This window comes from Gadus morhua, chromosome 18, assembly GCF_902167405.1.
Source record: "Gadus morhua chromosome 18, gadMor3.0, whole genome shotgun sequence".
In the NCBI taxonomy this organism is placed as follows: domain Eukaryota; kingdom Metazoa; phylum Chordata; class Actinopteri; order Gadiformes; family Gadidae; genus Gadus; species Gadus morhua.
Genome location: NC_044065.1, coordinates 11,049,506 through 11,073,599, shown reverse-complemented (window position 1 = coordinate 11,073,599; position 24,094 = coordinate 11,049,506). Strand labels below are relative to the sequence as shown.

The 24,094-nt window shown below is 42.6% G+C and overlaps 2 protein-coding genes across 5 annotated transcripts in view; one reads left to right on the top strand and one right to left on the bottom strand.

The window, feature by feature from the left end:
* The window catches only part of mapk8b (mitogen-activated protein kinase 8b), a 22,582-nt gene extending 1,099 nt beyond the window's left edge, over positions 1-21,483 (top strand). The window contains exons 2-12 of one of the 3 annotated variants that reach the window (XM_030339750.1): positions 3,890-4,072; positions 7,921-8,050; positions 8,537-8,595; positions 10,176-10,314; positions 11,841-12,006; positions 12,815-12,886; positions 14,993-15,175; positions 15,614-15,738; positions 16,733-16,796; positions 17,033-17,107; positions 17,617-21,483. In XM_030339750.1, the coding sequence (XP_030195610.1) occupies positions 3,951-4,072; positions 7,921-8,050; positions 8,537-8,595; positions 10,176-10,314; positions 11,841-12,006; positions 12,815-12,886; positions 14,993-15,175; positions 15,614-15,738; positions 16,733-16,796; positions 17,033-17,107; positions 17,617-17,759 (1,278 nt within the window). In that variant the 5' untranslated portion in view covers positions 3,890-3,950 and the 3' untranslated portion in view covers positions 17,760-21,483. Of the gene's footprint in view, positions 1-3,889; positions 4,073-7,920; positions 8,051-8,536; positions 8,596-10,175; positions 10,315-11,840; positions 12,007-12,814; positions 12,887-13,809; positions 13,882-14,992; positions 15,176-15,613; positions 15,739-16,732; positions 16,797-17,032; positions 17,108-17,611 lie in introns of all 3 variants that reach the window. The other 2 variants (XM_030339749.1, XM_030339751.1) reach the window with 2 other exon arrangements.
* arhgap22b (Rho GTPase activating protein 22b) overlaps positions 21,026-24,094 on the bottom strand; it is a 30,073-nt gene continuing 27,004 nt past the window's right edge. For both annotated transcript variants that reach the window (XM_030339747.1, XM_030339748.1), the window contains exon 10: positions 21,026-24,094. In XM_030339747.1, the coding sequence (XP_030195607.1) occupies positions 23,872-24,094 (223 nt within the window). In that variant the 3' untranslated portion in view covers positions 21,026-23,871.

Below are 24,094 nucleotides of genomic sequence, written 5' to 3'. Positions count from 1 at the left end.
TAGCAGTCTATACCTAACACCATTCTTATGCCTGCCTTTATAGAACGTGTTTTGTTTTTAATATGTGACTGTGCATACAAAGTAGCAGAGTGTGTGTGTGTGTGTGTGTGTGTGTGTGTGTGTGTGTGTGTGTGTGTGTGTGTGTGTGTGTGTGTGTGTGTGTGTGTGTGTGTGTGTGTGTGTGTGTGTGTGCTCAACGTGTGTGTGCCCTACATGTGTGTACATGCAGTTATTATCTCCCCCATCAAGATGTGTTTGGGGGACATTTGGCAGAGTTGCTCCACTCTGGTGCTGTGACGTTGTGGTCGACCTATCCTGCAGCGTGGCCGAGCAGTATGCCAGGAGAAATACAAAGGTCACTGTAGGTCTCAGTGGGCTCATTGTAGCAATACCTGCTGCAAAACTGATGTATTTCTGGTTGAAATTTCAAAATATAAACATAAAACCACCCCTTATCGGATGTATTAATGTAGCAGACACTGGTCATTAATGGGCAGGCTATGTAAGTTATTTTACACAAGGATGCATACAAATAGATGTGAGTATTGGGGTTTCCAACCAGAATGTTTTGATTTAGAGTGAGTCCAAAAACTTAACCACTATTGGGGAGGTTTAGGTGTTTCATTTTCGATCATTCTTAACTCTCAAAAGACTGCTCGCACTACTCAAAATCAGTTGTTGGCCTTCCCTATCCTCAGTATTGTATTTATGGAGACGTTTGCCAATAGGATAGGCTTGCTGGTATATAACGTATTTATATCTTTGTGCGGCTTATCCAAGTCTAGGTCATACACACAATACTGAAAACAACAACGGTTCATAACTTACAATGGCTACAAATAAAGAGACACACACACACAGTCACACACACAGTCTCCCAGCAAACATACCTACTATACTATTGCACCAATTCCACGGTCATGTCTTGTCGTGTATTCAGTGGTGTAGGGGGACCTTTTCATAAAGAATGCGGCATAGAATAGCTGTGCATGGCTAATTAGCCTCTGTCCCCTAGAAATTGAGTTGAGAAGAAGGCCTGAAAAAATGTCTTTCACACCATAAGTTTCTTTCCCAGATCATCGTCTAGTCCTGGATTATCTAGAGAGTAACAAATTCATGTATTATCTTCATATAGTTCATATAAGTTAATATAATAAGCATTTCGGATAAATTATATACTTTATAAAGTTAATTAGGATTACTATAACCTAAGATATTAATAAATAATAATGAACAAATGAAAGTTAAGTAGCAAGGGAAAATAACTATTCGTCTGAGAATCCCCTTTGGCTGATTCCAAGAAGGTATGTTTATTTTTGTAAGGGTTTATGTCTATTAGTCGGTGTTCAGAATCTATATTTTGTCAGTGTGTACATGCCTACCTTGTGTGTGACAACTGACTGCTCCACTAGAAACTGTTTTGTGTTTACCATTTGGGTTCACTTGAAACTTCTTTATAAAATGAGAACATATTCAATTCTTTTTATTTGCCAAGTATTCAATTCCCACAGGAGTATACAAAAATACACTTTACCATGTGGTTATTTTATAAAGACTATTTATTTTCTGGACTACGAGAAAAAGCAATATTGTAATCGAGATATTAAAGACCTATATGGGGACAGGAGAATTTGGCCTTATTTCCCGGGCCCGGCCCGCCTGGCCATATCGAAGTGTGTGTGTGTGTGTGTGTGTGTGTGTGTGTGTGTGTGTGTGTGTGTGTTTCTTTGGTATCTCGCCCTATGTTCAGAAGTGTCTCTAGTCTCTACCTGGTGACGGATCCAAAATAGACCTCGAGTTCTGCAGTGTTGTTGATGTCTGCCTGCCAGCCTCCTCTTGTGTGGTTGAGGATCGTCTTGTTCTGCAGTCTCTCCGTCGACGGAGAGACAACATCACTGGGATCAGAGTCTTTGCTGGGGAGTTGGAGATAGATGAAATAGACAGTCAGAGGGGGTTGGGGGAGGGGGGGGAGGAGGAGATTGAGGGGGGGACAGCCCAAAGCAGAGGGGAGATGATGGAAGACTGTCTAATGCTATTGGGGATAGTGTTCTAGGAAAGGGTATTTAACTCCCAGCTGAATGGTCTGGGTGCTAAGCTCAATTTCTGCATGCAGCCTACATGTAAGGCAACATGACCAAAGATGCTTTGGATAAAAGCCTGCTGTTAATGAGAAGGAGATGAGGGATAGGCAGGTCTACAAAAGAACAGGGAGAAAGAGATGGCCCCAATGAAATGGAAGCAGAAAGGCGAGCTTGGTTATAGTGCACATGGGCCTGGAGACAATAAAGAGAGAAGAGGAGGATGAGCGAGGAGGATGAGCGAAAAGGAGGGGAAGAGAGGAGGCCACACAGTGAATGTCAGGGTCCGTGGGATATTCAGCCGTCGCCACGTCAACAAACCTCTCAGCTCAGTGTTCCAAATTTGACTAATGATTTGTCTTAAGAAGAGTTCACCATCAGATCCACTTATCTCTCGCTCTTTCTCTCTCAATTTATCTCACTTCCTCTCTCGTTTTCTTTCTTCCTCTTTTCTTTCTCTTTCTCTCCATCACTTAAATTTCCCAGTGCTGTCTCCACTTGTGCTCCCTCTATAGCCGATAGCATGGCAGTTTTATGGGATGCTGAAGTAGCGGTATTTTCCTCCCAAGTTATTTTTATAAAGTCCACACCAAGTGATCTAAGGGAGTCCAAGTATAATTGAACACGTCTGAGCTCTGTTATTGGATAAAACGTCAACATCAACCCATTTACCATCGAGTCCTCCAGCTAGCACCTTCTTAGTGCTGCCTGGCATACGACCAACCCTATTCGTCCCGCTCAAATGGAGCCAAAGAGCTGGTGAAGAAACACACACTGTCAAAGAACACCGTGTGTCACAACAACAGGACTGTCTTAACAGGTTTCTTCCATCATCGAGACAGGATCACTGTGAAAAAATATTGCGCAACATACGTGGAACAACGGAGAATAAATCTGTAAATGCCCCGGCCTGTTGAGGAAGGGAACATGGGAGAAATATGTACATCAAGTATGGGCTTCAGAGAGGAAACACTGTACACAGAGAGGAATTTATTAAAGACAAGAGGGTGGGGAGCTGTGGTGGAACACTCTTACTATATATTCATCTGAAACCTTTATTCAATATGACTAGCAGTCAGTGTGTTCTAGATAGTTTCCCAACAGATAAAGTGGGGATCAATCCCAGCACCCAGAAAAAGTGTGCAACCTGATAACTAGCTAGACACGCTCTAATCACAATGTAAGAACAGTGTTTTAAAATGGTCAGACCTTGGGGTTCAAACAACGGGACATGGTTGTAGCGCATGTGACGCAGATCATCTAGCATTAGGTGACGTAAATTCACACCTGATCAGTTCTCTAGTCAGACAGCCATTTAAGATTGTTGTTTGAAACGTTGGGCTTTTGGGGAAACTTCTGATCCATGTTTGTGTGACCAGGTGCTTGAGATTTTGAGGGCATTAAATGTGATTAACTCTGGAAATCCATCTAGTTTCCCATTGCCTCCACAGACATAAATCCTACCACTCTGTTGAAATTGATCCATTCTTCATGCTTGCTTAGCACTTAGCTCTACCCGTTGCCGGGATTATTTAGTCATTGTTTGTTTCTTGGTGTTGTTGACCACTATTTTGTTGAAAAATCCCAATGAAAACAGATGTTTCTCCCGATAACTCAACAGATTTTAACCATAAAATGGCTAACAACTTGACATTTTCTTTCGTCAATGAAAATTTGTGGACCGTATATCTTCATTAACTCGATGTCTTAAAAAAAAAGAAGATAATTCCTATTTAAATCACTATAAAGAAAATACTCCACGTAAACAGTACCCATTGTAACCGCCACGTTTTCTCTCCTTTCCTCTGCAGGTGAGCTCGACTTGGATGCCTAAAACGTGACGATTTCCCCCCCCCCTCCCAAGTCTTCATCATGAATCGCAATAAGCGTGAAAAGGAGTTCTACAGCTTAGATGTCGGGGATTCTACGTTTACTGTGTTGAAGCGCTACCAGAACCTCAGGCCCATTGGCTCCGGGGCACAGGGAATCGTCTGGTAAGGCACAGAAGTTATTTCCATTTTACATTCAACTCGGTCTTGTTTGTTTGTGAGTCCTGTGGGCTACAACAATGTAGTTATTGAATTAAAGGGTCGATTCCAGCTATGGATCTTCTCCCAATTTGTGTTCAGTTTCTGCTTTGGAACACTAACACTTCTCCCACTGGAGAACTATGAGAACTACTATTCCAAACGTACAGTATTATATTGTTCTATTATAATATTAATAGTATTTCCTGAGAATTAAACAGGGATTAACAGGACCACGACTGCAACAGTCAGACTGCTGGCCACGAGCCTTCCAACCATCGCCATGTGACACGTCAGACTTCTGGTGTTCTGATTGATCGAGTCTTTGTTAATTTTAACCAACACATACTGCATCGATCAGATAGACGCAGCCTTGCCTGTGGCTTTGTGAATAGGCTGACGCACATCTCGGTGGCGGGGGAGTAGTTGGGATTTGCTTGACCTTTTTTTGCCTGGGGGGGGTTGGAAAGCTGTGATTGTTAAGATGTGGTTAGCAACGTCTTTCGTTACTGACTCCGTCTATCGGCATGTGCTCCATGCGTGCTTGAGATCGTTTGAAGGATGTACATGTGAGTCGCCAAGCTGACCATAATGCTGAATTTAGATGGAGATGGAGTGATTCATGTCGATTTTTGCACTCAGTGGCAGGTGTTGCACTAGCGCGCATCCTAATCCATGCATCCATCCTTAGATCAAGTATACCATTTTTTTCTTCTTTTCATGACAAGTAATGAGCTGACTTCTGACTCAGCTATCCAGCTGACTCCCCATTCTTTTTATTTTTAGCTCGATATGTTTTCTAGCACCTCCTGTTTATCCTCTCATGCTGCCTTTTGACTTAACAATTTGCAGACTATTGCAAAGCTGGAAAGCTTGCTATCTTACAGCCAGCCAGCCCTCCATCTGATATTTACTTTGACACCTTATATGCTGCTTAAATGCTGTCTTGACATTTTTTCCTACGATGACTTTGCATATCATGAATTCTTGTAAAGGGTGATCTTCCGTTTTCTGTACTCTCACAATGTTGTCAAGGCAAAAAGGAGTTACAATTATATAAGAAGAACCACCTTGTAATTGTACTTCTGCAGTTCGTCCTGTAATAGGAGCACAACAATAGACTTTCCCCAAACACTCTCTTCTGGGGTAGTAGTGAAAGTCCAAACACCTGTGTTCCCTTTTTAGACAACCTAGACCTCTTTCCTAATTCAGCTCTATTACGCTATCTCAGACAATCTCCTCACACTAAACAAATACTAATATTAAACAGTCTGTAATTTAGTCCTTTAAACTGGCATTGCGGCCATCAGAGTGCTGGAATTTAAATTACCCCCGTTTAATCTGTATTGCACATAATTGTTGGATACAAAAGCCGCACACAATGTTTTTTGTGTCCATCTATGGCAGTGTTTACACTGCATGCATCCAGCTGCCGGGCAGCGCCACAGCTGGATTACTAGTGCCACTGCAATCAGCCATGCCTTGTTTTCTTAAAGGTGACATATTGAGTGTGATTAGCTTCCTCTTCTAACATTACAAGTGGGCGTGTCCACCTAGACGTCACTTTTTAAATTATGTTGGGCGCCCACTAGCCCACAGTACTATTTATTTCATTTGGAACCATATTTATCAAAGGTTTCGGCTTCTGCATCCCCCTCCATTGTTTCGTTTTCATGATTGTCATTCAAAAATATTGTGAAAATGCAGTGAGCGAAATAGTGTTCTGCTATTCGCTCATGGCAGAAGATAAAAATGCATGATGGAACTCTAAGGGGCATTCACTGATGAATGGCTTTGGATTAAATGTATAAAGCATAGAGAAAAATAAAATAGAAAGTAGCCTACATCTTTGATTGTGTAGAAAAGAAGCAACATTACGAAACCAAGCATTAGGATGGCTACAAGTTTCAGCATGAAAACTGTATTTGCACCACATTAATGCCAATAAATCATGTGTCTCTCACCCTGGCGTCTTATCTCTTGCAATGTTATATTGTTGCACAATTGTATCAGACCATTTCCGTTGGAATGCACCCGAGCCCTACTGGAACGAGTTATCACCTCTCTCCGCCCGCACACACATTCGCATTGTGCACATCAACATATGGAAAGTACCGTGTGTGGACTTTTCTATTTAATGTGGACGAGACGGGAGGACTCTGGTGCCCATTTGTGAATTTAATTTAACCAGAGCTGAGGCACCTACAATGAACTCTGGCCCGATACGCAAACAAAGACACAAACACATACACGTGTGGGGAACTGTATGCCAATATCCTCTCTGATGGCTAATGTCACACACGTTAGATACAGACGGTCAGGGTTATGGACCGCATGCAGGTTAACCTGACACAAGGGTTAGTCTGAGTGACGGCACCGATTGATAAAGGTCGCCTGGAACTCAATGATAAACGCCAGGAGTCAGGGTGAAATGAATGAATGAAGCAAGGCAGAGAAGACAGGAATCCTGAGGCTCTTTCCAGCCAGGGATGGAAAATCCCTGGCTCATACTCAAAATATATCCCTGCTTGGAGAACGTTTGATTGTGGTTGTCCTAAACCTATATGAATTTTGAATCCAGCCATGAGTTTCCGTTGGTCCATTGTCAGGGCATCATGAGATCCAATACTTTTCTACAGCTCACAATAATGTAAAACGACAAAAATCCCATTTCCAAACCAAATCCTACATACAGAACATCTTAGGACACAAGGTATGTTCTCCCCGTGTTCACGTGGCTTGCCCCCAACACCACAGACATGCATGTTATGTTAACAGCAGCTGGCTCCACCATGGCCCTCCAACATGGGCACTGGTGGCAGTAGTCCTTGGGTTTGTCCCCTGGCCAGGTCGCTGGGGCCTCCCTGCCCTTAGAGATGGGGTAAATGCAGAGATCACCTTTTGTGGTTATTCATTGTACAATGAAAAATAGATTCGAATCTCGTTTGATAAGAAAGCCATCTAGTTTCTAGGCATTTTTTCATCATGGAAGTCGGCCAAGGTCCAGACCTCTGAATCTGCACATTCCAACGATGTTGACTGAATCTGGTTTGGCATTATGAATTAAAACAAAGTTATTTATCCAATGAACACCACAGGGGGGAATAACGATGAGCCAATCAGCACCCAGGGCAGGATATATGGCGTTGTCAAGCTGTTCTCCAGAAGCAAAGAGGAGTGATAACAATGGCAAATGCTATCGAGGCTGTTCCAAATCTACTAAGATGTCTTCTCAATATCACCAAACATCATGGTTTGTTTTAACCTAGCCAGGAAAACCTGGATGCCAGCATGGCTACAGATTTATAATGACGTTAGCTTCAGGCAGATATGTGGGTCTAAAGTGATCGGAGGCAATGTCAGACTGAAGATGGAAATGGAGTGTAACGAGTTGACAACTCTGTCTGCTGTCAGGCTACATGGAGTGAGCTTCAAAACAAGATGGGACTTGGGCTGCTTGATATGCTGTCAGAACACAAGTCAATGGCCAATTCTTGGACTGAAACTGATGCAGGAGGACATTGGAACTGTCTGGCCTTGTAGGTGTTCTTCTCTGCTTGTGCAAATTAATGTTTACGTGGTGTCGATTGTATTTTATTGTACGCTGTCTTGGCTGGGTCTTTCTTGTAAAAGACATGTTAAACCTCATTGAGTCCAACCTGGTGAAATAAAGATACAACAAAAAAAAAAAAAAATCTTTGAGCAGAAGTTTATCTTCAAGGTAGAATATCTTGGTTGATGTATGTGAAGTCAAGCAAGTCACCTTGGAGGCATTCCATTTGAAGTCATTAAACCATCCTTCTTCCTCTTTTCAGTTCCGCGTACGACCACAACCTTGAGAGAAATGTGGCCATTAAGAAGCTGAGCCGGCCCTTTCAGAACCAGACCCATGCCAAGCGGGCCTACAGAGAACTGGTGCTAATGAAATGTGTCAATCACAAGAACGTAAGTCACATTAAAGATGGGAAATATAAAGTACCAGGGATGTACATATAAAGTAGAACTCTCTCTGTCTCTGTTTCTCTCTCACACATTTTTTCATGCATTGATATGTTTAACACGTGTATAATTATAACTGTGTTATTGTCGCACCTTTCAGTGCAAGCAAAAGGTTTCGCATCAACTTTATTTTTTAGAAGGAATTCAAATAGAAGTAAGATAGATCTGTATATTCGTAAAATATATATTTATTGAACCGTGTGTACCTCTATGTATTGCTATTGTTACTTCATGTTGTTTTTGTATTGTCATTGTGTTAGATCCTATCATATTACGATGTGTCTCTCTCTCGTGAATGTATTGCTGCTCGCATTGCAACTAATGTGGAACACGGCAAAACCGGTCTTCAGATGAGGAAGTCTTGAAGTGCTTCATTTAATTTTGCTACGGCCGCAGAATAACTGATCCCCTTTTGTTTTGTTATGTGGGCAGATTATCGGCTTATTAAATGTGTTCACGCCACAGAAGACGCAGGAGGAATTCCAAGATGTGTGAGTATTTGTTTTATGTTGCAGTTTCCCATGGGTGGTGGGTTTTCATGCATATACGTGTGATTTCAAGTGTGAGATGCTGTCTCCGTAATCTGATCGTATTAAGATCTCTAGCCAGGGGCGTGACCTCACACCGCCAGATTATCCAGATGAACCAGGGAAATGAAGAACAATCTTTATCTCCGCTGCTAAGTTCTAGGCATAGTGAAGGGCCCGCATGCGTCCCTTGAAACAGACGCTTAATAGATCAAATCGATGAACGATTCATTTATTGATCAGATCGGTTGACTTTGATGCAGTCCGATTGTGTCTGGGCTACATTTTAGGAATGAACACAATTGTAATACAATTTCAATACGAACTTCCAGAGACGATAGAAAAAACGACTTCCATTCCACTATCTAAACACAACTAGTTCTGGAGTGATATGTTTATCACTAGGGAGGCAGATGGGGGCTCTTCCTATATAAATCACAACATTCCCCAGGCCCCGTCCACACGGAGCCAAAGCGGGCGAAAATGATCCAGTTTCGTTTTATGCGGTTCAGGAATATCTCCGTAAAGACAGAGTTATTGTGAAACCGCATCGAGCTGTAGGAACGATGTAGTAAATATTCAAGGCACTGGCTCTCCACGGAAAAAAGTGGAGCGCATCAAGCCTGCGGGCATACAGCCTGTGCGCTGTATACAAACATTCAGTCACGAAGAGATTCAACCTTTTAAATTGAGCAGAAATGCTTTTTAATGTACAGTTAGTAATTCAATTTATCAAGGGGCTTTATTTAAAGCGACTAAAAGAATAAAGAAAAAATAATAATAATATATATTTTTTTTTTAATTCAACGCAACTTTGACGTCCCCCAGCTGGTGGGGGGCTAATGACGTCATCGTTTGCGTTTCAGGCGACACGAATCCTAACACGAAACCGCATGGGTCCAGATAGATTTGAAATCTATCTGGGGAAATGTGCGGTTTCGGGCACCGGATTCGCCGGCTCCGTCTGGATGGACGGCCGAAACGCCGTCCGTCCAGACTTATGCGGTTTCACCAAAAAACCGGCTTCGTGTGGACGGGGCGTCAGTCTCTACAGTGAACTCCCTGCTGTGTGTATTGGTGCATCAGAGAGCAATGTGAAGGTGTCATTGTCTCAGAAACATACTTTACAGCACACTGCAACGGAGAAGTGTAGGGGAGCAGTTATAAATTAACATTACAGATTTGTTTTGTTATTTAACAAACATTTACAAATCGTCCTTAATACTATTTTTGATGGACTCTTTTTGGGCTCCCTTTAGGCTTACATCTGCTTTTTTTATGAATAATATATTAATATACTGTATTTTGCCCTTGAAAAGATCTTTAAGTAATGCTTTCCCTCTATTTTTATGTTGTAGCGTTTAAGACCCATTTCAGCCTCATCTGTCGGCGGAGTCTGTCACAGCAGCATGTTACGGCACACACACGTATCTGAAAGCATGAGCAAGTGATGAATATAGCCGTTGTGCGGTGGTGCGTGATTGTGTATGTGCGAGTGTGTTAATGTGTGTGTGTGTGTGTGTCTGTGTGTGTGGGGACTGCAGGTACCTGGTGATGGAGCTGATGGACGCCAACCTGTGCCAGGTGATCCAGATGGAGCTGGACCACGAGAGGCTGTCCTACCTGCTCTACCAGATGCTGTGCGGCATCAAGCACCTGCACGCCGCCGGCATTATCCACCGCGTGAGTCAGGGTGACTCACTCACCTTTGACATAAGCACGAACACACACGCAGTCGCTAGCACACACGCACATAGGTACACAAACACAGATTTGCACACAGGTAAAGAGATCCACATGCATGCACTCACTCGCGTGCGCACTACCACACAAAAATTACCACACACACAGATACAAACACAAACATTGCCACACACGTTACCATGGGCGCATTCACTAACACACGCACACATATGAACACAGACTCACTCACACAGATATGCGCACAGGCACGGAGATCAACTCCCACACACATGCACATATTCACTGACGTACATACAGATGAACACTGACACATACAGATTTGCATTCATTAGTGTCGCCATGTTGCTCAGCCTCCGAGTTTATGAAAATACATTTTCGTGCATGGGTCTCCTGAAATACATGTTGAGTTAAGAACAGGCCATGTATTTTGCATATAAGACCTCATATATTCCACACACACACACACACACACACACACACACACACACACACACACACACACACACACACACACACACACACACACACACACACACACACAAAGCCGCCTGTCAGTGACTGACTCTGAGACGGAGGAGTAGCTTAGTGTAGCGCTCTCTCCCCTTGTTCTCCCAGGCAGAAGCAATGAGCCCCATAGGCAACAAGCTACGTAGCATCGCTATTGTCCGCTCTAAACAACCCCCTCCCTCCGAAAAACGGGAAGGATTAGGCCAAATAACATAACTTTAATAAACTAAAACAGAGCCGTTTCATGTCATGATTGAATTTGTCTGTGCTTTGAGCCCATTCAAATCAAGCTTATCGTGTACAAAACAATATATCCTCTAAATGACTCACACCTCAGTCTCAAAGGCCCTCCACAAAGGCACCTAGTTCCTTCCCCGCGCAGCACTAAGAGGGCCGTCTCAAGCCTGCTTCTCTTTGAGTGCACCAATTAAACATCAACTGTCGGGGCCAATGAGCCGTGTGATTTGGTTGTCATCAAACACGGAGAGCCCGCCACTCGCTATGGCTGTTCCACAGAGCCTTTCCACTGTTGGAACCCGAACGCAAACGGACCTTCTCCAGAGCCCACGTGCGATTGCAACACGCTGGTAATGTTAATTAAGGTGATGAGTCGTATTCAAAAGAGGAAGATGAATATATATCAAATCCACTGCCTGAGATTGCATGTGTTATGGTCCGTTGCTGAGCAGGTGACTCTGCATCTGCCAGAGAGGTTTATACTTGGAAGTCCGGTGAATAAAAATGTGGATTGATCGAAAATAATGATGCCGCCTTAATTCCCTCCAAAAAAAGTCTGTAAGCACAGATTGACCAGAACAAAATTCCAAGGAGAATCTTTTTCTTCAACCTCATTCAAAATAACGTTCATAAACCAGTGAGATAAAGTTTAATTAATTTAATCAAATGGTTAAAGTTGAATTGAACAAGCCATATTGGATCGAAACAGACTCCATTTGAGTCAAGCCGGCCTTCTCACCCCAGCCTGTTGATCCCATTAGGACCTGAAGCCCAGTAACATCGTGGTGAAGTCCGACTGCACGCTGAAAATCCTGGACTTCGGCCTGGCCCGGACCGCCGCCACAGGTCTGCTGATGACCCCCTACGTGGTCACGCGCTACTACCGCGCCCCTGAGGTCATCCTGGGCATGGGCTACCAGGCCAACGGTGAGTGAGGGGTGGGGAGTGGGCGGGGATTGGTTGGCTGGTTGGTTGATTGACAGAGGCATCGCTCAATGAGGAGTTACTTTGTTGCTGCCTGGCCTGCTCCTGCATGCCCGTCTCTACAGGGTTGGGGGAGGGGGAGGGGGAACTGACTTACTATTACTTACTTATTATTACTTATTCCCCCTCTTATTCACTCACTTATTCACTCATTTCCTCACTCATTCACTCATTGACTGACTGTTGGTGGACACTTCACCTGTAAAGGTCAGACACAGAGGGGAGGGGAAGTTTGCTCATTGGCAAGCAGTGCATCGTGGGATACTTAATGATCAGGGATCCCAGTGCCCGGCATCTGGGGCTTTTGTTTGATGTTTTATTGAAGAAGGCTGCATGTTGTGTCTTGTTTTTGCCGAACACAGATTACACTAACACACACACGCACTCGTTTTGTCATGTCTGCACACTTCTGTTGGCACCACTGAATCTGCCTCCGAACGGACGCCTCGGAAAGGAATGAGCGACGGTTTTTATTAACCCTCTCTTGTCATTTCTAGAACTTCACCTGTAATCACCTGATGCATCTAAACAATGCTTTAGCTTTAGCTACCACCCCTTAAACCCCCGAGAAGTGGAATCTTCTGGCAAGAATCGTCTGCGCCTACTTCTCGGCCCTCTCAAAACACTGACCTATATTTTCCTGCTGACTTGTTGCTTTTAATCACCTTCTTTATGTTGCTTATTCAACTCTTCTTCCTCCCTCCCTTCCTCCTACTCCTCCTCCTTCTCCCTCTATGCTGCGTGTATGTAGTGGATATTTGGGCTGTGGGCTGTATTTTGGCAGAAATGGTTCGCCACAAAATCCTTTTCCCTGGAAGGGATTGTATCCTTGAACTGCTTGCAGCAGCGTCTGGTGTCTCCTAGTTATGCGAATGCGGCAGGAAGCGAGAAAAAGATGATAACTACTCCATCCCCACTCCTGTATTGTTTGTTCTAATCCTGTTGTTTCATCCGACGCCGTGAGCGATCGTGTGTCCCTGAGCATCTATTGAAATTCTATTTTGTGCAAATGCTTGGCACGACCAAACACACAGCTTTTATTTGGGAGAACACACACACACACACACACACACACACGAACACACGAACACACACACACCCCCCCCCTGTGGCTCGATATCACCGGGGAAAAACGGGAAATAGAATTAAAAATAGTTTGCTCTTTCATAACCACCAAAGGAATTCTGGGAGACACCCTCCTTGTATGATCAGAAAACATACTCATGTGTATCCAAGGTAAACCATCAAGAAATAGCTTGGTTGTGATTCATGTGTTATTCATTAACCCGCTGATGGCAGGTAAAGAACAATTTTTAACATTAGGTGACATTAGTTACTAAATTTAGATTAACAGATATAAACATTCACAAATTCATCAATGGTCTTCCCAAACAATCCATGAATTGCAGTAAGATTACAAAGGGTGCTCCCATATTTATATACTTATCATTTTATTTTTTACAGGCCTTGAAAGTCAGTGTCTCGTAGCTGCTGTAAGCTAACAATATTAATGCTAATGTGAATTTGAGGTGAAAGAAATTAGCATGGCGTCCTTTGGGACACTGGCTCGAGTTTGGCCCTGTCGATCACTGCATGGATTCCATTTTGTTCCAATTTGTACTTCACAAAAACCCAAGCATATTTTTTTAATTTTCTCTTTAATTTGTCATGTCTTTTTCCCCTTTTGTTGTGTTTGTTATCGTGTCCTGCATGCTAATTTGGTGGTTTTGTCAATTCATTTTTCAGTTGATGTCTGGTCTATTGGCTGCATCATGGCTGAAATGGTCCGGGGTAGTGTGTTGTTTCCAGGTACTGATCGTATCCTTAAAGCTGGACCTCCGTCCAGAAACCCTACTAAACGCCCATGTCTCTGGTCTCCAGCCCCCATGCCCTGCTCACAACCTTAGGCACCGCTGGGTCGTCAGGGACTGGCTGTTGTTCATGGTGAGCCAGGAAACAGTTGTAAACCTAATTGGATTGGAGATAGATGTTTTTTACTTATTCCATATGCAAAGTAATCCAAGCATGATTTGCAATTTAACAGGGTCCCCTGTTAAGGGACCTTTAAAGGGTATGTATTGTTAAATGTCTGCAGTACCCCCCCCCCCTCTCAAATGAAATCAAATAGTCAATATGAATTTGGTACGAGTAATACAAGTATTAAATAGCTGCTGTGCACGGCCGAAGTGACATAATTCCCATAAGCCATCAAATCCTATAAATCCTCCTAATGTTTGTAATCTTCCAGCGTCTCCTCCCTTTCAAAAATGTTTGCTCATTGCTTGCCGCAAACAACTTATTCTTTCCATCACGTATGTAGTTCACGTTCCGCTAGAAGTGAGTCACAGAAGTGCATTAGCCAAGGCCGATTGAGGCTGGATCTGTACAAAACGTTGTGAACAAGCCTTGTTTTGTCTAGTAATCCTTATTTGTTAAACCTCCGTGAGTGATTTGTGTATGTGGTTAGGAAACACAGAATTTCCGCGTCTGAATTCGCTGTCCTTCCTCACCCTACATCTAAGTCCTTGCCATGCTTCAGTTTGTCACTGTGATTGTGTATATGGTTAGAAAGCGCGATATTCAGCATCCAGTCTGTCCTGACCCTTCATCTCAGTGTTAGCCAAACTGTGGTATGTTCAAAATCCGGTTTGCTTTTGAAACAAGTTTTACCTCACAGATTTCTTCCTGTCCATGAAGACAACATTGAAATCTGGTTGACCGACTTTACCTAACGTGAAGTTGGCGATTTACCAGGATTCAGGCACCAAGACCAAACTATTAAAACTAATTACAAGATTTAAACTCCCGACAGTTCAGCTTTTCAAGCTGGTCTATCGCAATCTCTCCACCCAATGCTCCCCCAACCCTAGCCCTCCCCTCCCCCGAGGCCCAGCCTTTCTATCGTTTTTCTTAACACCGTGAACCCAAGACATCGACCAGTGGAACAAGGTGATCGAGCAGCTGGGCACGCCCTCGCAGGAGTTCCTCATGAAGCTCAACCAATCGGTGAGGACGTACGTGGAGAACCGGCCCCGCTACGCCGGCTACAGCTTCGAGAAGCTCTTCCCTGACGTGCTGTTCCCCGCCGACTCGGAGCACAACAAGCTTAAAGGTGAAGGAACGTTCTCCACCTCCTCCCCTTGGGGCTGTGGAGTGGCTTATGGAAGGTTTTGACCATCGCTCATCTATAGTGTTATTGTCATCCGAAATGGGGCTGATGTTATGGAAAAAGTGACGGTTCTTTGAATTTTGTAAGGAACTACAACTGCACACCTAAATATACAGAAGAATGAATTATGGATGTATATGGTGAGATTAATAAGAGGAGAGAGAATAGGAAGAGTTAAACCAAACAAGGTTTGAGAAAGAGATGGGGACGGTTGGAAACTTCCAAGTGGAAATAAAACAAATCCAGGTGCTGTACTGGAGAGCTAGAGGGATATTTCAGAGGTAAACACTCGGCACACAAATGAACCTCACAACATTTCCTTCATAACACTTCCACCTTGTTCCTGTTATTTTCCCCCCGCGGGTGGGCGGAACATTGCAGCGAGCCAGGCCCGCGACCTGCTGTCCAAGATGCTGGTGATCGACGCGTCCAAGCGGATCTCGGTGGACGAGGCCCTCCAGCACGCCTACATCAACGTGTGGTACGACCCCATCGAGGTGGAGGCGGTAAGCAATGCGTGTGTGTGTGTGTGTGTGTGTGTGTGTGTGTTCTAGCTTTTTCCTGTGCTAATTGCTAAACCTCTTCCGTTCTGAAGAGTGTTGAGCAAAGTGTTGAGCAAAGTTTCTGTGTCAGAGGTGTGAGTGTCGACGACACGCCTTGTCTTCATTATTCTGGCATTCAGAGGTTCACCCAGGTGGTGGGACTTTTATTTTGAAGTTGAATCTGAACCTGTGTCTCATAACCGCCAGAGACCGATACAAAGTAAACGTAACCGTAACCAACCTTGGGGGAAATGGAAGAAAAGTTTTGTTTCATTTCTCATGAAAGTAGTGCTATAGATTTGGATGATTCTTCACTGGTCTTATCTACTGCTCAAACAAGGAACGGTTCTAACCCAGGGGGGAGAATGCTAACTCTAATATCCAACAGCTCTACACGGCCGAGCAGAAACATTATTTCTTATGTTCCTCTACTGTAGGTCGGGGGGAAATGGTGGCGATAAGATTTGCGAGTTCTTTGCGTTATTACAGCCCTCGACGAGGGAGATATCTGAGGCTTATGTGTTTATTATGGCCAGGCTTCCCTGCAAAGAGAAGATTGAAAAGATTGAAGTCTGAAAATGCAATACATCATTTTGGAGACTTTAATGGTCTATTTTGGGTGGAGGAGTGTATGCCTGAGTTCAGGTGGTACAATGAATTGCATGTCGATCGATTTATATATACTCTAGTTCCCACAGAATTACAATTAATTATCCAAGTCACAATATCGGGAGATGCAATCATCAATTTTGTCATAATCGATAAGCCCTGCTCTGAGTTTGATCTTGGTCTTGGCATCGATGGATAGATGTTAAGTGGGTGTTAAATGGGGTCCTCGCTGTAGCTCAGACTGTGAGACTCCAAATCGGCTTGGCTCGCCCCCTTTGATCAGTGTGACCATCTTCCTTCATGTGCCAGAGATGTGAACCCCCTGCCTGTCCGTCTGTCTGTCTCACAGCCTCCCCCCCTCATCACGGACAAACAGCTGGACGAGAGGGAGCACACGGTAGAGGAGTGGAAAGGTAGGAAGACGTCTTCGTCCCTCTCTTCTCTTACTCATGCTGGTGACGAGCTGTGAAAGCAAGCAGCGTGGAAATGCGTCACATTTGATTTGTTCCATCCCTCGTCCTCTGTTCATTAATGACCTGACGTTGTTTAGTCTTCCTTGTGTTATTTTGCGTTGGGTAACGAGCTTCCCTTCCTGGTTCTTGGTCATATGGCCTTACACGCTGTGTGTGGTTGTCTGTGTTGTTTACAGAGTTGATATACAAAGAAGTCGACTGGGAGGAGAGGACAAAGAATGGGTTGATCCGGGGACAGCCCGCTTCTCAAGGTTAGTGGACTGAGTTATCGCTATTAAGACATTTTTATCAGACATTCCACGTCAGCGACCAGCAGGCAGGGATTTTACTCCCGCTCATGGATCCCAAAGATAGAATGCAAACATTCGATGAAAAGGTTTTACTGAAGCTCGTAAACGTTTTACCAAAAACTGAGCAGGTGCGAGGACGCACAGCCAAATCGCAAACACCATTATTTAAAAGCGTTTTCAGCTCTAGTAACAACCCCCTAATATTTTAAAGTGTTTCCCCCCTAAACAACCCAAACAGAACAGCTTTCAGCGATATACATACGTTGGTTAAAGGAGCAGGTAGGAGCTAAGGCATCCTGCTTAAAGATGCCTACAGGTCAGGAAGGATGGGAACACGGGATCAGACCCAGAACCTTTTGGCCTGGAATCATAAGCCCCTTGTGGCCACCATACTATTTTGCCCCTCATCCCAGCACCCCACCCTTTACCTTTCTGACCGCCGACCATTGCCACTGTATCTCATAGCACAGGTGCAGCAGTGAGCCAACCCCCCCAGCACCAGCACCACCAACCCCCGTCCGCCTCCGCCGCAGGTGTCTCCGACCCCACCCTCTCCGCCCCCGCCCCCACCGGCAGCAGCCTGGAGCCCGCCTTAGCTACAACCATCGCCTAGTGCTGGCCCGGGCGCTACCGGCCCACCGGGCTGCTGCAGATGACTATCAACAACAACAACAACAGAACGCAACGGCAACAAACACAACTTCCTAGTTATTTTCTTTCTGGTGTGAGGTGGTAAGCTCCACCCCTCCCCCACCCACCTGAAGAGGACCCAAAGTCTACAAGCCCGACACTGGCCCCTCCCACAGTTCCGCCTCCCCCTCTCTCATTCGTCTGTTGTTCAGGCTTTCGTAGAGTAGCATCGAGGTCAGTTTATCTGTGGCCATTTTGGTTCCTTTCGGTTCTTTCTTCTTGTCTTCTTTTTTTTTTATTAAGGACATTTTCTTATTTTTTATAATTATAGTTTCTTTTTCGTTTGGTAATTCTGTTGAACTTGAGTCCAGGCTTTAATTTATTGTGGCATCCTGTTTCGACGTTCTGAATCCTACGATGCAAACTTTTCATGATTTTTGGTTCATGGACGTTGAGAAGAAAAAAGAAATATATTGAAAAACCTCTTCATGTGATCTGTTTTTTATTTTAGTTGTTTTTGTAAATCTTTCAGTTGGTGTTTAGGCTACTACTATTACGTCACGCCATATACATGTAGATTGAGTTTGTACAGAGCAAGGGTCCGTTTATTTTTTGCTTCAAAAAATTATGTTTGTGGTGAGCCATTTGAATATACTTCAACAAATGATTGATCTCAATACTTCCGTACAACACGTTACCGTATTTTGTATCAAGGAGCTGATAATTTTTTGAAACCATGCTTCGCTCGGTTTGATTCTTTTCCCTTTTTTAAGATTTGTTTGTATAAAGATATTGGGTGTCTCCTTGTGAGTCACCACTACTACTACTACTTCTTTACCTGTAAACACTTTTTCTTTTGGAAACGATATTTTTTCTTTCTTTTTTTTGTTATGTTAAGTTTATTCTTGACAGCTGCTGGCGATTTCAAAATGCTGTTTGATTTCCCGCTCTTTCCACCATTTTACCCCTGCTGTGTGAGATGTAAGAATTGTACTATTTATTTTTTCCTTTTTAAGCTATGTAACGGGACAGTGAGGGGGAGGGAGAAGTGGAGCTTTTAAGCGTTTCTTTTGCTGATTTTTTTTCTTTTACTTTTCTATTTTTTATGTTTTATTCGCAGTGGGCGTGTAGGATTGTACATCCCTTCAGATAGCCCCGAGAATAGCTTTACACTTAAATCCCCCACCACTGCTCGAGAGGTTTGCTTGAAACGGTAATGTCACATTGACGGCAAAATACTGGGGGAATGTATTGACATAGACTATGGGAGCTTTACGGATATGGAAAGGTTGCGAGTGCTGTGAGGTTTGACGTGTCAGTTGGGGTGTACAGAGAATGTATCAGTAAGTACCAAGGTGTGATGTCGAGAAGGTTTGTTGAAGGTGTTGGATCTGTAGTGTCTATTGAGGGATGTGTATCGTACGACCAAGAGGGAACTGTGTAAGTATGATTTAGATAAGTTTTGCTTCCTAATACAAGATCCTTTTATTAGAAACGTAACGGGATGTATCTTTGTGCTCTTTGCGACGGTTTCAGATTTTAACTCAAATCTATTGATAGCGTGACTACGATTATTAAACCAAAACTCCCCTTCGTTTTCAACGCATGGCAGCCTAACTTCAATATGAGAAAAACTAAAGATAAGAAAAATGTAAACAGTCTCTCTCCCTCTTAATGTCTGACGATTATTTACTGAATGCAATAATGGAGCCCTTCTTCGGGGTGTGTTTTTATTTGTATTATTGGAAAGGAAAGTGCCTATTGTTTAAGTGTTCATTCCCGACTTCGTAGGAGGTAGTGTACTCGTTCGGCGCGGAGAGTTTTATTAGGTAAGAAATGGCAGGTTACACGTTTAAAATCAATCACGAAAGGTGGACGTTCTTGCAAATGTTTTGTATATTTTTCTACTGTTTCTTTTTTGTTGTATGTTTTGACGATAAAGTTGGAGACTGTAGTCTTTTTGCAGGGTAACCATAGTAATAACAAACATTTATTTTCGTTTCTGTTGTTTTGAAAGAAAAAGGTGGATTGTCAAAGTCTTTTGTTTCTTTAAATCACACTAGTGAATCATGATCAAGATTTTAGCACATTTTGCAACGGTTGAGGTAACAGCTAATGACATAAACATTTCTGAAATTTTTTATTTATTCATAATCTCCCTTCTCGCCTCTCCTTACAATTGCTTTAGGGAGACTTTTCAAAATCTGTAATACTTTTAAAGATAAATGGGAAGAGTTCTCCTGAGGGTTAAAAAACAGAACGGAGGGCTACAAACACCCTGTTTGGTCACATAATACTGCGTGGGTCCAGTTTTGAATGGCCATCATTTGATGTGACCTTGATGAGAATCCGCTATGAGACATTTATTTTGGGTTGGCCACACTTTGAGATGTACTTTTGTGAAATATCCATCTATTCATATCTTAACAGTACTTGTGAATAGCAAAGATTAATTCAGTGAGGTAAATCCGTTTTAAAGTTAAACGTATTTGTTTGGGTTAATTTCACGCTTTTCGTCACAAAACACTCAATTGATTTACTACCTTGACATTCCTTTTAACTTCCAATCAATTACCAATGATAACAGGTTTCCAAACTATTATAATTTTTTCAAGGATAGTGGTGACAACGCTACTTAGCTCCCCTAGGCTCACGGATGAGCTGGCATGACTTGGTAACAACAGGAGCTTATTTCCTGCTGTAATTGCAGGAAATGTAAGACAATAATGGCAAAATAAATGATGCTTTTATTATCCCATGCTCTGTCTTTTTTATTTTATTTGAATTTGGCCTTAGTCACAATTGGAAAGCTTTGTTTAGGGTGTTTTTATTTTACTGCTAAAACCTAATCTTAATTTAAGGCTTTGATGGACTACCTCACTCAAAGTTTCTACCAGTTTTTGGATGGACACGGATGGACTCAGTTACCTGCAGAATTAGCTACGGAAGACGTGTGAATAACATAAATATTATTTATTTATTTTGAAACTGTACCATTGTTAATTTGAGCAGACCTCTAGTTTTGTACATTATGTATAGGCCTACTTGTCCTAGAAGTTTAAAACAAATGTTATATGTATATATTTTTTCTCCCCCTTCTTTTTCCTATTTTTCTGTTTTGTTTTTCAGTGCAATACCTTCAGCAAATTGTGCTAGTTGTGAGTCCCGGCGCTAGCCACGTTAGCTGTCTCCTGAAGGTAGAGAAAATGTTTGGTACTGTCGACACGTTTCCCCTTTTTTAAGACTACATTTTTTTATTTTCGTTTTTTTTTGCTGTGACTTGTTTATAATCATATTGTTCTGTAATTAGTCTTACCGACCAATCAGATCCGGCCAGAGATCGAAAACACAAAAAAAGAAAAGTAAACAAGATTTCTTCATGTTCATCATGGCCAGAAGATCTTGATTTGGTTGTGTGGTAAGACGAAAATAATGTTAATAAACAAAACAGGATAAAAGTTTCAATGCCTAAAAAAAATTGTAAAAACTCGTTATATGTATGGTGCTGGTTTGTAATGTTTGCTAGTGAATCCAGCCATGCAAGTAGATTAAGAGTTGTTGGTGTTGCGTGACCCCAGAGAAGCGCAAACAACGATTAAGTGCACTACTAGAATACATGCCCTGGGATCGGACGATGCCAACTCAGAAAAAAAACAACCAACAAAAAAAACATGTACTGCAAATAAAGTAAAATACACTTTGAATCACTCAGGTGTTTCCGTGTTCTTCATTTACGTTGAAGACCATTTTATAAGCCAAAAAAATGTGTACTTCGATCGTAATGTGGCACTTAAAATGAGATCCAAATGACACAATACTTTGGTTTGTTTGTTGCATTCCCACTGAAGTCTTTTCAGTATCAATTTTTCATTTATTCATAGATTATTCATTCATTACAATAGAGTTGATTTATAATAAATAAGCACCATAACTGCTCTGTGGAGACATAGTTAAGTCTTCAGTCCAGCACATTTTGCTTAAAGGGCCCCCATTTTACCACCAGGTGTGATGCTGAAACGCCATTTCAAATACCCCCCTATATTCATCACAAAGAGGCCTGTCGACCCACATATCATAGTGGTAAAATAGAGGCCCGTAAACTTAAGTTGTCAGTTCATAAAAATAAAAAAAAAACTTACGGTGAAAACTCTGATATCCTCACTTGCAAACATTTACTCATAACGAGGGCCATTGAATAACATTTACTATGTTCTTCTGTACAAAATATATTAAAATAAGAAAAGTAAAATGATTACCTTTTCTTTTCCCAACCAAAGCACATTTTCACTTTTAATTCATACTGGTAACAGTGCGCTCCTTAGGAAATGAGTGCTGCTATCTGCACCTTTGTTTAAAAAGACAACAATTTAACCACATGCAATGCTTACAACACATGACTGCGTGAACCTAAGTCTTTTGAATGACAAATGTCTATCATATATTTGTTGTATGTTTTCGTATTTGAGGTTGATAAGTAAGGAATTAAACCTACTTGTCTTGTTGGCTAGTGATTGGATTCCTATATCAAAGACATTGTGAAGTGGTACAAACTGATATCAACCCTAAGGTTGATACATTGTGGGCAACTACAGTGATATTCTGTTTTCTAGCTATTTTAAAATAATGGTTCCGTTGGTTTCATTCACAACACAGTACATTCACTACGAAGAGTACATTCTCAATTCAAAATTCAGTCTATTCAGTACACAAAATCAGCTTCACAATAAATGACACAATCCAGGTCAATTGAAGGTATTTCATTGTATGTCTTTCTGTTTAAATTACCAATCCGCAATAGAAGGCAGCACCCTTTTTTATATGTTTAATAACACTTCCCTGAAGGCACAACCAGGAAATGCTATCGTTAACTGTGATGGCAGTGGTCAGCTTCCTGTGTCAAGACCAACATGGCTACCAGTCTGGTTGTACAGGTCATACAGGTTAGCAAACACCAGAGTATAAGTCTTAGCTTTTGGGGGCTTTGGTATGGATTTCAAGCAACCTTCATATCGTTTCTGCATGTCCTGGCTTTTACGGCAGCATAGGCTAAATTGTAAATGCTTAAAGTCGCACGTCACACGTTGAAATTGTCCCTGTTATAGTGTTACTTTATCTTCTGAGGTATACAACCTTCATCTGCAAGTATTGGTGTAAACCAAATACTTTTTGTCGGTTTTTGTTGACAGAGGGGCATGGGATATCAACATTGGACGCAGCTAGCTACGTCCAATGGTTCGTTAGCTAGGCACACAAGTGGCCTGAGATCAACCAGCAATCCAGAATTAACCATCGTAGAACAATTCCCTTTTTACTGCAGTTTTGCTAAATCAATGGCACTCTTCTGCTCGAAGCAGAAGAGTTCTCAAGCTCTTGTTTCTCTTATGGTTAAGTACTGTGCACCATTGACAACCCCTTGTTTAGGATACCCTTCCATACAGGCTTGGCCCTTGTTACCATAATAAAGATCTGTTGGGTAGATGATCCAAAGGAGAAGATCATTGTTAGTGATCGTTCTAATGAAAGGAGGTTGTCTTCAGTAGTAGGCCATAAGCTACTTTCAGGGAATACTTCTACGATGACTGGCATTGTACAGCTTTGCTTAGATGATTAAGCATTAGCTTGCATTCAACAATGGGATTTCATTCACTGGATCTTAATATTTACTTCACATAATCCATTCCATTCCCCCTCTCTCAACGGATACATACAAGAACCTGACTTGCGTATAAAATCGGATCCATGTGTGATAAATGGAACGCACAAAGTTTGTGGTCTCCTTGGTTTGGTCAAGGGGTTTAAGCAGCACTTCACTCTCCACAACAGGGATTTTATAATTCTCGGCCAAGTAGTAGCTAGTGTCCATCCTATTTATATATTTTTTACATTTCATCATCTTCCAATCCCAATCAAAAATCCAGTTCCTCTAACTCCAAACCGGGAAATTCCCAACAAAACAATGACGTGTTCCATGTTTCTGGAAGCCGTGTCCTGATTGGATGGAGTTGATGGATCCGAGAACCCGCTGGAATTGAACCCCAGAAGTCAGCAGGTTGTTTACAGTGTGTGTAAAAACCCAGCGATGGTGGCTCCACGTGTTATATATCGCTCGTTCTTGCCCCAAGGGCGAGATCACCCAGAGTGGAGAAGAAGTCTTCCATCTCCTTCTCCAGGAGTTTGTTTCGGTTCTCAGCGTCCTCGCGTGCCCTCTCAGAGTTACGTAGCTTGATCTCCAGCATGCGCTGCTTCTTCCTCTCCTGCTCCATCTCCTGCTCCAGCCGCTCCATGTGGGTGCACAGAGCCGCACTAGACTCCTCCAGC